Here is a 13659-nt window from a genome sequence, read left to right on the forward strand (position 1 = left end):
GTGATTGGCTGGTTGTTTTTCCTCGCAATCTATCGCTGTCCATTTCGATTGGTCGTCTCATTCGTCTATTGGCGTTTTCGAATGGTCGGGTTCGATCCGACCCGGGTAGTTTACTAGACGTCATTGACCAATCACAGCCATTCGAAAACGCCACATCTCTGACATTGATATTCACTAGATTTCACTAGCGCTAGGTATTTTCGTGAGCCGAGAAGATGACCGACCGGAACGAACGTCACGTCGCTGCTCACGGCTCACGTCGAGTAGAATCGCCTAGAATCGCCGCGCTCGCGACGCACGCAGCTCTCTCTTCCGGCGACCGGACGAAGACGAAAGAGTCCCCGCTGACCGCTGATTCGACGTGCTCGTTCTCGGTCCGACTATTTACTCGTCCGGAACACGCTCTCGCCATGGCCGTCGGTGACCTGAAGACCGATAAAGGCGTCGAGGATCTCAACACCTATCTCGCCGATCGTAGTTATATCGACGGGTGAGCCTACTTGTAGCGTATTCCATGCGCGACTTCGACACGTCTCCGGTACACGTGCTCCGCTTATCGCGGCATGTCGGCGGATTCTCTCCTCTCGCCCGGCATATTTCCTCGCAATGTTCCGGTAAAGGACGACCTATTCCCGTCGCGAGTCTCGGTCGTATCTTCCTGCCTAGAGCCGCCGATCTCGCCGATGTTGGAAGGCGGGTCGCGGCATATATTTCCAGTATCGCGTATGGATATGTGTCACCAAAAACGAACACACACACACACACACCACGCGTACGCGGATACCGCACGCACGTACAGTCACGCACGCCTCGTACTTTTTTTACGTCTCTTCTTTCATCTTCCTCTCTTTTTCACGCAGTAAAGCTCTACTTTCGCATATATGTGAGAGATTAAGAAAGATATTTGACGGTTCTTCTCACACAGATGTACAAGACATCAAACTGTACTTTAAATTTGTTACTTGGTTATATTGTACATATATTCTATTTTTTTTTTAAGACAAGAAATATTTTATTCACATTAAGTATAAATGATTTGATCTTTCCTAGTTTGAATATTTATGAAGATTTAATGTGAAAGAGTCTCTATAAGTATAGTTTTCTTATTCTCTCGTATTTTTTTAAATTTTATATATTTATCTCTAGTTCCTAAATCTCATTTATTTTATAATTTGTACAAGGATGATAGTAAAGTTTAAAAATTTGTGTCAGTCCTATATCTAATATAATCTAATCGATATATGTTGGAACAATGTACAAGAAAATGTATTAGTTTTATTTTTGATAAACATGCCTTGTATAAATTTCCAACATTGATATCCAAATTGATAATAAGGATCAGCTTTAAAATATAAAATGTATCGTATAAAAGAATTTACACCCAATAGGTGGCAACCAACTCAAGCCGATGTTGCGGTACTCGAGGCACTGGGAAAAGTACCAACATCTTCGAATCCTCATGTACTCCGTTGGTACAACCATATAAAATCTTACGATCTTAAGTCACTTCCTGGAGAAAAGAAAACTTCCATCTTTAGTACCGCTAGTGCTCCGACTTCGTCCACGGCAAAGGCGAGCGAGGATGACGACGACCTAGATTTATTCGGTTCGGACGAGGAAGAGGATGCGGAAGCTGCAAAAATCAGAGAGGAAAGGTTAAAGGCATATGCGGAGAAAAAATCAAAAAAGCCCGTAGTTATCGCCAAATCGAGTATCGTGTTAGACGTGAAGAGCTGGGGAGATGAAACGGATATGAAAGAAATGGAAAATGCGGTAAGATCGATCCAGATGGATGGTCTCGTTTGGGGTGCATGTAAGTTGTCTTCGCCTTATCGCTTTATCAATGTGTACGTACACGATGGAGATTTCTTGTGGGAGAAAATTATTATTAAATAAATTTTATATTTTTATAGCGAAACTTGTCCCAGTGGGTTATGGCATAAATAAATTACAAATAATGTGCGTGATAGAGGACGAAAAAGTGTCGGTGGACTTGTTGATCGAACAGATTCAAGAATTCGAGGATCTAGTTCAATCTGTAGACATTGCTTCGTTCAACAAGATCTAAGAAACGAAAACAGCTCATTACTTTTAATATTGGAATAATAAATATTAATTGTTTGTATATATACACATATGTAATTTGTTACTCTCTTAATATACCCGAAGGATATTCCTAGTGCAGTCTTCAAAAGTGATGATAACGCTAGTAAACTCACTGCAAATGTTGCTGCATTTTGATATATTTTATGTACATTATTATACAGAAATGTATTAGTATATCATATTTATATAAACAGCACAGAAAAATAATCATACATCTTTGCGCGCATTCTACCTAGACTCACTAGACTGAACTTATCAAGTTCCATCCATGTCTAGAAATACGTTATTTGTACCAAAGTAAATAGAACGCAATATTTATATAACTTGAAAGAAGTTTACATTATTGATATTAATGTAAAAGTTTTAATTGCAATTATTAGTAAAGTAAGACGTTATGATTTTTATATGCAAAGATATTTTTTGTAACATGGAGAATACATCGGAATTCCACAATGATTATCGATTCAATTTTAGCACATTGAATTTTAGAGCTATATCTCAAAATCTCTCGTATCTTTTCGTATTTAATCTTTTTTTTTTAAACGCCGAATTTTTTTTACCTCTGTTAAAATACTCTCAAATACGACCCATCTAGCCTCTGTTAAAGTACCCATCAAATGTAAATTTATTTCTGACCAAGATTTGTTTGTGATAGCATATCATTTTTCAATAATTTATATCGATATTTATTATATATATACACATATATTATGACAAAGATTATATTTCTTCCCATTTCTAACATATTCAATAGATTCATAGATATTGTATGAATAGAAAAAACTTATCGTATATAATCTGTAAAATTGTATCTCATTATATTCTTTTCTATCGAATCATATTCGGTTGTTTCGTTACAATTATAATGCATATTTTTATAGCATATTATTTTACTTATTTATTGAATATTAAATATGTATACATATCCATGATGTAAAAAGACAAGGTTTTTCATTTCTGAGATGCTTCTTCTTTCTTCTTTTTCTGTTTTGGCACTGGGCAATATTATTTTTCGCCCATGCTGCCAGATATTTCTGAGATGCGCAGTGTTGACCAATCAGAAAGTAGCCCCAAGCCCCAAATACAAAAAGCAACCTGTATATTAGATATGTGCAGATATATGTTGTTAGCTGTCATATGAAAAGAAAAGATTGTGAAAAAATTGGGGCAAAAATTTAATTGGCTGCTCAATGCTTGATCGGCATCATTATGGCCGCCATGAAATGCGCAATGAAACACCTTGTCTTTTTACATCATGTACATATAGAAAAGGCATTTTATATGTATATATGTAAAATATATATGTATATTATATTACATTATACATTTTATTACATTTTTATTACACATACACACTCACTGTCAAATTTTTACATCGCATAATATAATAATCCCAACTTAATTTCTTTCAAGATTTGTGTTCAAACTTTTCTAATTTTGCATTTTTAACATCACTTAAATATTCTGAAGATCTCAAAAGATTTATGAAATCATTTAATTCGACGTTATCAGCTTCTTCAGGAAGAAATAAGTAGAGCTGTAGCAAGAAAATCAAAAGAAAACAACTTAGGCCTCCTCTACAATAGGTGCATCCAGAAGCACAACCGCTCACTGAGCGGCTAAGTAGCAATTGGCCGCATTCAGCAGACTCAACAGTTGGGCAACATCACTAGATTTTCCGATGTAATTCGACGCTGATTGGTCGGACCTGAAAGTAGAAACCAATCATGTTCGATTGCTACTTAGCGGTTGAGTCCGCTGAATGCGGCCATTGAATGTGATTGGTTTCTATCTTTGAATTCACCAATCACATTCGAGTGCTACTTAGCCGCTCAGTGAGCGGTTGTGCTTCTGGATGCACCCTATTGCCCGATTTCACTAACCGCGTTTAACTTTAATCTTAGTTTAATTCACTCTTTATCTCCTTTTAATTCTTCCTTTAGAAAGAGACAAAGAGTGAGTTGAACTAAGATTAAAGTTAAACGCGGTTGATGAAATCGGGCATATGGCTGCGTTCAGCAGGAAAAGCTGGTTTGCAACTGTTGTAAAATTCGTGAATCTGATTGGTGTATGCTCTTAGATTCAGTCAAAATTAAGAGCATACACCAATCAGGCTAACGAATTTTAGGGCTCGTTCCCACTGAGCGCGTCACGCGTCGCGTCACCAGCGTGAGCCAATCAAAACATCCCATTGTAATAACATGTTTTCCGTGTTATTACAATGGGATGTTTTGATTGGCTCACGCTGGTTGACGCGACGCGTGACGCGTTCAGTGGGAACGAGCCCTTAAGCCGACGGCACACGGTACGATTTTTCGTACTGGATTTGATAAGATTTAGTAAAATACTAAAAAATGCACCAATCAGAATGCAGCATTTCTAATATTTTACTAAATCTTATCAAATCCAGTACGAAAAATTGTACCGTGTGCCGTAAGCCGACGGCACACGGTACGATTTTTCGTACTGGATTTGATAAGATTTAGTAAAATACTAAAAATGCACCAATCAGAATGCAGCATTTCTAATATTTTACTAAATCTTATCAAATCCAGTACGAAAAATTGTACCGTGTGCCGTAGGCTGTAGGCTTTACACAGTTGCAAAGCAGCTTTTTCTGCTGAACGCAGCCTATGTTAAATCCGATGCGCACCGAAGCAGAATCGGATTGAAGACTTCGGTGGAAATTAGACCAATGGTTGATCTTAACGTTTTCCTTATTTAAACAGAAAGAAATGCGGTTTATATCATATATCTCCGGTAAAAACGCGTACTGCATTTTATAGTTGGTTTGTAGTAAATGAAAATTCAAGAAGAAAGAAAGAGTATATCGTAGTATATTTTAAATTTCTTCAAATTAATGCAGGGTGTATATGTATGTATGTTATGTCGGAGATTAAGGATGATCCACGAGAAGTTCTCGTTCTTTTGAATTCATTAGGATTCGTTGGCATTACCGCGGCCCAATTAAAAGCTTTTATGAAAGGTAAGTGCATCGGCCTGATTCATTAATTTTTTTACCTTCCTATTTATGTTCCTAAGAATTGAAAATTATATTATTGCAATAAAATCGATACATATTTTGCAAGATATCTCTCTTGTTACAAGTTATGATTTTATTTTCTAGATTTAAAAATCTATAGAAAAATAAAAGAACGCGAAAAACAACAACGAAAAGAAGAGATTAAAACAAAAATAATTAGCAAACAACAGGCTCTGATTAAGGAAGCATCTCATAGGCACCAAGATACAGATTATTCCTTAATTAATGTTCCCTCTGAATCATCAAATTCCAATGACGATGAATCATTGATAAGAGTCAGGATAAAATGCATTCCTAAGATATCCGAAGAAGAAATTCAGAAAGATGTTCCGAAACATACTACAACAACTGCGATAAAATCAAATGAAAAACTGTCAACAATAAAATACCATAAAGAAGATGTTCAAGTAGTCGAATCAGATAGGATTTGCTGCAAACAAGACTATGTTAATGTTAAACCTTTCCCAATTATAAGATGTTCAAAAAATGAGAGTAGACAAAATGTTTCTAAATGCTTAACAAGAGATGATTATTTGACTGAAAAATACAAGCTTAATTTAAGAGCGGATCAAGTAAAACCAATAACTTCAGTATTTGAGCAATCGATATGTAAACCTAGATTATTAAATTGTGTAACTGGATCAGAATCGAAGAGTGTAGCATCAGATCCAACTGGAAATGTGTATATGCAAAATACTTTATCTGCAAGATCATCTATTAATTCCAGACATAAATCGTGTAAGCTATACATTGTCATCGATAAATGCGCACTTTATGTGTGTGTTTAAAACACTACATATATATTTATTTTGTAAGTTTCAAGCTGTGTTTATTTTTAGTTATTCGTCCATGGAGATTGCAACCACAAGCACAAAAAATCATTAATAAGAAATGTGACCCTGTTGCTCTTTATCAAAAGTATCAACAAGAATGGAAACAAATATCTTTCCCTGGAGAAGCAAAACATTCAAAAGTAAGATGGGCTGTACGGGAAAAGATGCTTGGTACAGATCCACATCCTATGGTAAGTATATAACAAATCATAATATTTGATATTCATACACTGATGAAAAATAGTATTGAAATGTTTGTTATCATTAAAGACTTTTAATTTCAGCCACTTTTAAGAAAATCCACAAGTACATCAATGTTAAAGGGGAAATGGTAATAGCTGTTTTAAGTGTTTTACTATGATAGTTGTTTTAAAAATATGTAAAAAATTGATATATAATGAATAATGACAATAATTAGATTATATTGTATGTGGTAATATTTTTTTTTTAAATGACAATGTTATTAAGACATAAATATTTTAAGTACAAATATTTAAAATATATGCGCACAGAAACAATTGTTTATATATGAAAACAGTAATACACAAGTTTTTAAAAACAGTTTTTTATTGTTGATTAAGTTTGAATGGATGTGACAATTCTTCGACATCTGTTCTATGTAATTGATAAAGTAATTTTTCTTCTATTAATCTGGCTGCTTTCTCTGTAAGTACCAGAGTATTGTGTTTCAGCATACTGTACACATTTAGACCTGTGTATTTATAAAAAAAATATTGATGTAATAATTTTATATATGAATGTAGCAGAGTAAATACAATTGTAGTATGCTCTTTAGTGATATATTATAACTTTTACCAAATTGATTTTAAGAGTAATACTACTACATGTATATATGTATGCATTTAAATGTGTATATGTATAGTATGATTGTTGAAATTAATATATGTATATATGACATTCTCTCTATACAAAAAAAAAGAAAAAATATATCTTAATACCTTGCACATAATATTTCTTCAATAATTTAAAACATTTTAAATTATTAAATAAAATTTTAATATAATAAAATGTTTTGGTGTCTTATGGTTGTATGAGCATATTAATTATCTAGCTTGAATTTGACAATGTATGGCACAAAGTTGTTAAAGGCCATTCAAGCTTAAAAAAATGTAAATATATTAATTTTTTAAGTTTTAAAATCGATTCTTTTAAAAGCAAAATTTTATATGGGAAGAATTTTATTTTACTTTTTTTTTTTACCATCTTTTCAAATATATCCTATGATTGCTGCTGCAATCCACATAACATAATATATGTTAAATGCATATTAACAACGAAATCCAATGTTTCTCATTATCAAGAAGGTAATAAGTATATTAGTGATAAATATGTTATTTGTATTAAATATATAACAGGAAATACTTGATTTAAACATTGCATTTTAATAAATTTAGGAGAATCCAACTTGGATATAAATGCATTGCCTCGATAAATTGCAGACTTGATTATGGACAAGAATGCAATTCTCAAAGATTTTAATAATTTAATCTACATGTATATTTAGAGACAATTTGGTTTGTATGATTAAATTTGTCAAATATCAAGATATATAATGTATACATGATATTGTTCAAATTACACTTACCATAAACAGGCATCAGATTAACATGCTTAATTTCATCGGTAGCTAGCGTGATATTTGTAGGCATAATATCATAACTATCCACAAAAAGAACCGATGGCCCCCAATTTCTCTTCTCTATTAATTGCTCTATGTAAGAGGGTTCAGATGTTGGAATTTCTAGTTCATTAACTATATGCAGATCATCTTGCGCAAGTTTCACAGAGAGAGTCGATGTAAGACCTGCTACTCGAGTATAAAATGGCAACATGTAAAAATGTGTCGTGGGAGAACGAGGACCATGTGCTATTCCACCACCTCTCCATAGCGGTGAACGTATACTTCCGTGGCGAGCTCGCCCTGTGCCTTTCTGTGGCCAAGGCTTCCTACCACCACCTCTGACTTCAGCGCGCGTTTTTGTATGTGCATAACACTGACATGAAAAAAATGTAATGAACAATACTATTTTTATTTGTGATATATACAGATAAAATCGTACTTTTACTCACCACCCAACGGTACATTTTTTGCCATCTCACATTCTGGTGAATGATATCGATACGAGGTGCAGCCGCATAGATGTGTGGATGTAAAGTAATTAAACCTAATTTTTTCTCCTCTACAGTATCTAAATTTTCCAACCATACTTGTCGAGGTTTCTGATAAACGTTGGTTTCATCATCATATTGTATCTTTGATATAATTGGTGTAATATCTTGGGCTGTAGTTTGATTTTCTACGATTGTGCAATATTTTAATGTTTGACTGCTGACTCCTTGTAACTTGTTAATAATTCTCCGAAATATCATAGACATTTTACTACGAAAAACCAATTTTATGCAGATCTAGAATAGATCTGATAGAATAATGCTGCTTCAGTTGTGCTTTCCGAGGGCGCATTCACATCTTGGCAGAAAATCAGAAAGCAGAAAAGCAGGAGCTAATCAGAATGTAACCATACATTCTTCAGAAGAATGGCTGTGATTGGTTAATGACGTCTAGTGAACTACCCCGGATCGGGTCAAACCCGATAATACTCGACTGTGATTGGTCAATTTCTTAAGGCTTAGGGCTTAAATCACCTATTGTAGATTGGGATTAAGGAAATCAACCAATCGGAATTCTTACGTTTTAATTATGGCTGCTCAATCGTGATTGGTCGGAATTTGTTTAATGAGGCCGTGTTCCGAATTTACTGCCAGTGCTGAAAATCTATAGTATACGTGACGTAAACTATAGATTTTTAGTACTGGCAGTAAATTCGGAACACGGCCTGACTACGTTTCACTGCTTACGTATTTTTGTGTGCCAAGGCCCTAAAGCGTCGTCTACAATGAGATTTTAAGGAGACTTGAGGCGTAAGACTTAAAAAATTGACCAATCACAGTCAAGAATTAAGAGAATACTCGACTGTGATTGGTCAATTTCTTAAGTCTTACGCCTTAAGTCTCCTTAAAATCTCATTGTAGACGCCGCTTTAGTCGTATGTACAGTTATATATTGTAAGGGATAGATTTTTGGAGACTAGGTTAGTCGTTAATGGAATCCACAGTGTCAGGATAGTCAGAAAAGGGTGTGAAAAGCGTGTCAGTGCAGGAACAAAGAAAATACGAGATAATGCGTAACACGTGTTTATTCTTCGACTCTTGGAAGAAGACTCCCTCGCCAGGTTGCCGCACGCAACCTCGCGGTAATAAAAGATCGTCGCGCCCTCTAAGCGCACGCTGCGCCCTCCGCTCAGGCGCCCTCTATATCCGCTTATGGAAGGCATAGCCTTACAATATCGATGGTCACTTGAGATGGTTATTTCCTTATTTCAGCATTCACTCGAATAGGAATTGAATCTATTGCAACCGAAATTATACCTACTACGACTGCTTTGCCACCGAAATTATCATCTCAAGCGACCATCGATACAACACGATTGTACGACTGAATTGTAGATACACCCGAGAGTCATTGTAGCGGAGACTACAATTTTTGTGCTTTACCCTCTTTCCAAGAGAACCATCTATCTCTACAGCTTATATTTATTTTAATTAGCTACTTCATTTATATTAGCAAATTAATTTTAAATCAGTACCAACTGGCATATACTTTCAAGTCGTAAAGAAGAAGAAGAAGAAGAAAAAGAAGATACATGAGGATATTATGAGTAAAAGTCAAATCACATGCACACCAAATAATGGAAGATTTCGCAGACAATGTAGCCAAACTCTGTATAGAAAAATATAATTTCTTCAAAAAAACTGGTAAGCCGGACGCTCATGAATGGACTGTTCTATCTGGCATAATTTTAGAAAATGCTATTGGATCATTGTCTCTGGTAGCACTTGCCACTGGAACAAAATGTCTAGGAGAATCGGAACTAATTAATGATACTCTAGAAAAAAGGGGTTCTCGATTAAGCGACTCTCATGCTGAAGTTCTGGCTAGACGTGCCTTTATACGTTATTTGTATGATCAGATTGATTTGGCTTTACATGGTTCTGAAAGTGCAGTTTTCTCATGGAGTCACAAAAATAAAATTGAATTAAATAGTAATGTATCTTTTCATTTTTTTTCAAGTCAAACACCTTGCGGAGATTGCTCTATTTTTCCTAAACACAAAATTTATGATAATGGTGTCCCTGTGCACAAAAGACGTATCCACGAGGATACTTGTGGATATACAATCGTGGAATCGTATTGTAAAGATATACACAGAACAGGTGCAAAGTGTGTGAAAGGAGAGGAGATACAGGATTCTCGTTTGCCTGGTGTAAATTATCATACTGTAGGTCCATTGCGTATTAAACCAGGTAGAGGAAATCCCACAAGCAGTTTGTCTTGTTCTGATAAAATGGCAAAGTAAGTTCAAAGTATACACAATTATTTATAAATATTGTGTGCATTATCTATAAACTGAAAATATATGTCTAGGTGGCTTATTCTTGGCTTACAAGGATCACTTTTGTCATTGCTGATACCACCAATAAAGTTGAAGAGTATCACGATTGGAGGTTCTTGTCCTTTTTCTCTGGATGCTATGGAACGTGGGTTATACAAAAGATTTAACAATGAAATGGATAAACCCAAAATTTTTCAAGCAAAGATTGCTTTTACACATAAGAAGGGACAACAAAGATCACATCCATGTCCAACAAGCATTATATGGTGTGCTGTAAGGAACAGGTGTCAGAAATAGATATTTGTAATATTATAACTCTTATATAAGATATTATTTAATTATTTTTATGCAATTTGAAAACTGAGATTTTATGTATAGCATATTAGAAGTGGCAGCTGCAGGCAGAAAACAAGGAGTAACAAAAAAGAAAAAAGGAAATAATTTATTTGTAAGTAGACGAATGCTATTGCAAACCTTTTTGCAAATTTTTGATAAATATCAAGATAATTATAATGAGATAAGACATCCAAAAAAGATTACATATTATGACTGGAAACAATGGTCGCTAATTTATCAAAGCAAGTGGAAACAATTAAAACTTGAATCATTCCATAAATGGCCAAGTAAATCAGTGCATTTACAAAATTTTACATTATAAAATTACTATATAAACGTGACACTTTTTTAAGTCTCATTTTATGTAAAAAATAAATCCATTATTATATTAATAAAAACATTTTTATTGTAAATAAAATTATATTGTATATTTTTCCTCTTCTCATACATTATATATATATATAATGTATGAGAAGAGGAAAAATATACAATATAATTTTATTTACAATAAAAATGTTTTTATCATTACAAAGTTCGTTTACTTATATTAGTGTAACCTATCCCTAAACAAGTTAAACACACTTGTGGCAATATTTGATCTCCTTCTTTAATCGGTTCTATTTTAAATACAATTCCAAAAAAGTCTCGTAAATCGCGTAAAAATTGTATCCTGAAAGTTCATATAATTTTACTTAAAAAAAAAAAAATTTTATATGAAATAAAAAAAATATAATATACTCACGTTACTGGAGTTAATGGTCCCATTGTAATTTTACAAACATCCTTTTTACCAAGAGCCATAAATGCTGCAGTCATACTTTGAAAAGGAGAATCTATACAGCCATTCCTATACAATTATAAAATCGTTTAAATAAGGAATTAAAAAAAAAAGATATATATATATATATGATGCAACTTTTACCTATGAATTTCATCTAAAAGTTTCATTGCAGCTTCTTTGCCAAGATCTTCAGGTATACATGGCAATGAACCTGTTGTCATTAATGGAGAAAATGCTTGTCCACTAAAAAATACTTCCTTAGTAGTGTCTGCTGTCAACGTCACTCCAAAACCTGATATATTTAATAGATTACAAATCACAAATATAGAGTAAAGTCTATTTGACATAATAAATCATAATAATGGATACATATTTTATCTATACCTGGGGATTTTCCACTAGTTGATCCTCTATGATGATCAATGTAAATGTATACATCTGGCAGAAACTTGAGGAGAACACTTTTTGCCGATTCCACAATACGATTAGCAATTGCTGGAGAAACTCTTATGCTGCATGCGGTACCCCTAATACGTTTCACCATTCCACTGTCTTGCATCTATATACATGTAAACCAAAATGTGGCACAATATAACTAAAACTGTACGATGCGTAAAGACCAACAAATATTACCTGAATTGTTTTAAGATTACGACTAATGGGACATTTAAAATGTATTTCTCCTCCTCCTAAAGGCACTGCACCTCTCTTACAGATAGTTAATACAACATCATTATCACCTGCTAGAAATTTTTTCAGGATTGGTATACCAGCAGTCTGAATTCTGTCTATTGATGGATCTTGTAGTAATAAAAATCATATCAATTATGTTTATTCTAATAACACGTGTAAGCTTATAATATATGTTTGTACCCATAGTGTTATCGGTCACGCCTCTCAGTTTTAAATTAATACAATTTTTACAAAATGGAGCAAGCATTATAATTCCTTCCAAGTAATATCCAATACCCCTTTGCAAGCTACAGTCATGTTCCAATTCACCACCATTCAATAAACCAGGACTGTAATATATATTGGTGCCAGTTTCATTTACCTCAATTTTTGTGCCATTAGTGATCTTGTCCAACAGACGAATAAAACTAATCTCATATTCTGTATAAAACAATTAGTATAATTATTAACAAGTATATATGTATGTATATATGTATGTGTATGTGTGCGTGTATATATATATATATACACACAACTATATAACGAACAGTAAATATATCATAAAAATATTAAAATTCCATTATATAGTTTATCATTAATGGTTAAAATATCCTTGTTATAAAACAAAATATTGTTAATTAATAAAATTTTTGTAAGCAAATGTTATTGTTTTAATTATATTGTTATTATTATATGGTATTTCTTCATTCCAGCTTATGGCAGTATGAGTGGGAATCTCCCCGCTCCTTGCCACTTAAAAAGAAAAAGCTTTTAAAATTGGAAAAGAAAATTAATTCTATAATATGTTATACAAATAATTATACAAAAAATAATACAATTAAAATATAATTATAACTTTAATTGCATCAAGACATAGTTATATTAATATGAATAGTAATTTTTATATATTTGATAATTACTAACCTTTAAGACCAGGATCGTCATCTTTCGTTCTGATATCTGTAATTCTTACCGGTCTCCCAGATAATGTGGATAGTAGTAAACGATATCTAAGATAATTGCTACCTTCATATGTAAGTATTTTGTTTTTTATTTTGGCCGGCATTTTTTCAAACTTTGATGTATATATAATATGAATTAACCACAACAACGTGTTTTATATCCATTGAATTGTATACATATTGGGTACTTTCCATTTAGCGACACAAATCGACACAAGCATCATTCTATCTTTTTTCAGTGAATAATACAAACAAAGATAGAATGACACTTGTGTCGATTTGTGTCGCTAAATGGAAAGCACCCATTTTTTATTCAAAAAATGTGTGTGTGTGTGTGTGCTGCCACACTCACAAGACTAAAGTCACTAGATATACAAAGTACCGCAATCATTCGCCATTTTGGCTCCAATAAGCGGTTCATTCAAATTATATATTTACATGACCCTTTAATGAT

The 13659-nt window shown here is 33.5% G+C and overlaps 5 protein-coding genes across 16 annotated transcripts in view; 3 read left to right on the forward strand and 2 right to left on the reverse strand.

Annotated features, from left to right (window-relative positions):
• Mrpl4 (mitochondrial ribosomal protein L4) overlaps positions 1 to 9350 on the reverse strand; it is a 33228-nt gene extending 23878 nt beyond the window's left edge. The window contains exons 1-5 of one of the 7 annotated variants that reach the window (XM_083099730.1): positions 9176 to 9350; positions 8860 to 8892; positions 8074 to 8300; positions 7589 to 7997; positions 2913 to 3814 (exon numbers count right to left, since the gene is read on the reverse strand). In XM_083099730.1, the coding sequence (XP_082955856.1) occupies positions 3756 to 3814; positions 7589 to 7997; positions 8074 to 8300; positions 8860 to 8892; positions 9176 to 9335 (888 nt within the window). In that variant the 5' untranslated portion in view covers positions 9336 to 9350 and the 3' untranslated portion in view covers positions 2913 to 3755. Of the gene's footprint in view, positions 1 to 2912; positions 3815 to 6531; positions 6695 to 7588; positions 7998 to 8073; positions 8471 to 8692; positions 8770 to 8859; positions 8893 to 9175 lie in introns of those variants that run through there. The other 6 variants (XM_083099729.1, XM_083099727.1, XM_083099732.1 and 3 more) reach the window with 6 other exon arrangements.
• On the forward strand, positions 248 to 2137 carry Eef1beta (elongation factor 1-beta). The gene is made up of 3 exons (XM_083099741.1): positions 248 to 490; positions 1389 to 1813; positions 1914 to 2137. Exons 1-3 carry the CDS (start codon positions 411 to 413, stop codon positions 2066 to 2068), a joined length of 660 nt encoding a protein of 219 aa, XP_082955867.1. The 5' UTR covers positions 248 to 410; the 3' UTR covers positions 2069 to 2137.
• LOC145971743 (uncharacterized) lies at positions 4731 to 6777 on the forward strand. Of its 3 annotated transcripts, none has more exons than XM_083099725.1 (4): positions 4748 to 5092; positions 5234 to 5887; positions 5989 to 6173; positions 6253 to 6777. In XM_083099725.1, exons 1-4 carry the CDS (start codon positions 4984 to 4986, stop codon positions 6274 to 6276), a joined length of 972 nt encoding a protein of 323 aa, XP_082955851.1. In that variant the 5' UTR covers positions 4748 to 4983; the 3' UTR covers positions 6277 to 6777. The 3 variants fall into 3 exon arrangements, with proteins under 3 accessions (XP_082955852.1, XP_082955851.1, XP_082955850.1); XM_083099724.1 differs by having other exon boundaries at positions 4763 to 5092; positions 6267 to 6777; XM_083099726.1 differs by lacking the exon at positions 6253 to 6777 and having other exon boundaries at positions 4731 to 5092; positions 5234 to 5885; positions 5989 to 6167.
• Positions 9022 to 11241, forward strand: LOC145971742 (tRNA-specific adenosine deaminase 1). 4 transcript variants are annotated; one of them, XM_083099719.1, is made up of 4 exons: positions 9022 to 9816; positions 9895 to 10414; positions 10487 to 10738; positions 10833 to 11241. In XM_083099719.1, exons 1-4 carry the CDS (start codon positions 9750 to 9752, stop codon positions 11110 to 11112), a joined length of 1119 nt encoding a protein of 372 aa, XP_082955845.1. In that variant the 5' UTR covers positions 9022 to 9749; the 3' UTR covers positions 11113 to 11241. The 4 variants fall into 4 exon arrangements, with proteins under 4 accessions (XP_082955845.1, XP_082955846.1, XP_082955848.1 ...); XM_083099720.1 differs by having other exon boundaries at positions 9023 to 10021; positions 10133 to 10414; XM_083099722.1 differs by having other exon boundaries at positions 9028 to 10414; positions 10487 to 10757; positions 10833 to 10972.
• Positions 9368 to 13412, reverse strand: Rtc1 (RNA terminal phosphate cyclase 1). The gene is made up of 7 exons (XM_083099718.1): positions 13168 to 13412; positions 12445 to 12684; positions 12205 to 12371; positions 11956 to 12130; positions 11713 to 11863; positions 11533 to 11637; positions 9368 to 11460 (listed from the first exon to the last, which is right to left on the reverse strand). The coding sequence occupies exons 1-7, from the start codon at positions 13307 to 13309 to the stop codon at positions 11316 to 11318; spliced, it is 1125 nt and encodes a 374-aa protein (XP_082955844.1). The 5' UTR covers positions 13310 to 13412; the 3' UTR covers positions 9368 to 11315.
• Between the last annotated feature and the right edge of the window lie 247 nt (positions 13413 to 13659).

This window comes from Camponotus vicinus, unplaced genomic scaffold (genome assembly GCF_025532165.1).
Source record: "Camponotus vicinus isolate PSW18456_S1 unplaced genomic scaffold, iyCamVici1.0 SCAF_5, whole genome shotgun sequence".
In the NCBI taxonomy this organism is placed as follows: Eukaryota; Metazoa; Arthropoda; class Insecta; order Hymenoptera; family Formicidae; genus Camponotus; species Camponotus vicinus.

Bases quoted from the DNA above. Each gene is read 5' to 3' on its own strand.
- Eef1beta (XM_083099741.1), top strand. From the start codon at position 411: ATGGCCGTCGGTGACCTGAAGACCGATAAAGGCGTCGAGGATCTCAAC. The intron at 491-1,388 runs GTGAGCCTACTT...TACACCCAATAG, and splicing joins GATCGTAGTTATATCGACGG to GTGGCAACCAACTCAAGCCG. The intron at 1,814-1,913 runs GTAAGTTGTCTT...ATATTTTTATAG, and splicing joins TGGTCTCGTTTGGGGTGCAT to CGAAACTTGTCCCAGTGGGT.
- LOC145971742 (XM_083099723.1), top strand. From the start codon at position 9,750: ATGGAAGATTTCGCAGACAATGTAGCCAAACTCTGTATAGAAAAATAT. The intron at 10,415-10,486 runs GTAAGTTCAAAG...ATATATGTCTAG, and splicing joins TGTTCTGATAAAATGGCAAA to GTGGCTTATTCTTGGCTTAC. The intron at 10,739-10,832 runs GTGTCAGAAATA...TTTTATGTATAG, and splicing joins TGGTGTGCTGTAAGGAACAG to CATATTAGAAGTGGCAGCTG.
- LOC145971743 (XM_083099724.1), top strand. From the start codon at position 4,984: ATGTATGTTATGTCGGAGATTAAGGATGATCCACGAGAAGTTCTCGTT. The intron at 5,093-5,233 runs GTAAGTGCATCG...TTTATTTTCTAG, and splicing joins ATTAAAAGCTTTTATGAAAG to ATTTAAAAATCTATAGAAAA. The intron at 5,888-5,988 runs GTAAGCTATACA...GTTTATTTTTAG, and splicing joins TAATTCCAGACATAAATCGT to TTATTCGTCCATGGAGATTG.
- Rtc1 (XM_083099718.1), bottom strand. From the start codon at position 13,309: ATGCCGGCCAAAATAAAAAACAAAATACTTACATATGAAGGTAGCAAT. The intron at 11,864-11,955 runs GTATAGATAAAA...TAAATATATCAG, and splicing joins AACTAGTGGAAAATCCCCAG to GTTTTGGAGTGACGTTGACA. The intron at 11,461-11,532 runs GTGAGTATATTA...ATGAACTTTCAG, and splicing joins GGACCATTAACTCCAGTAAC to GATACAATTTTTACGCGATT.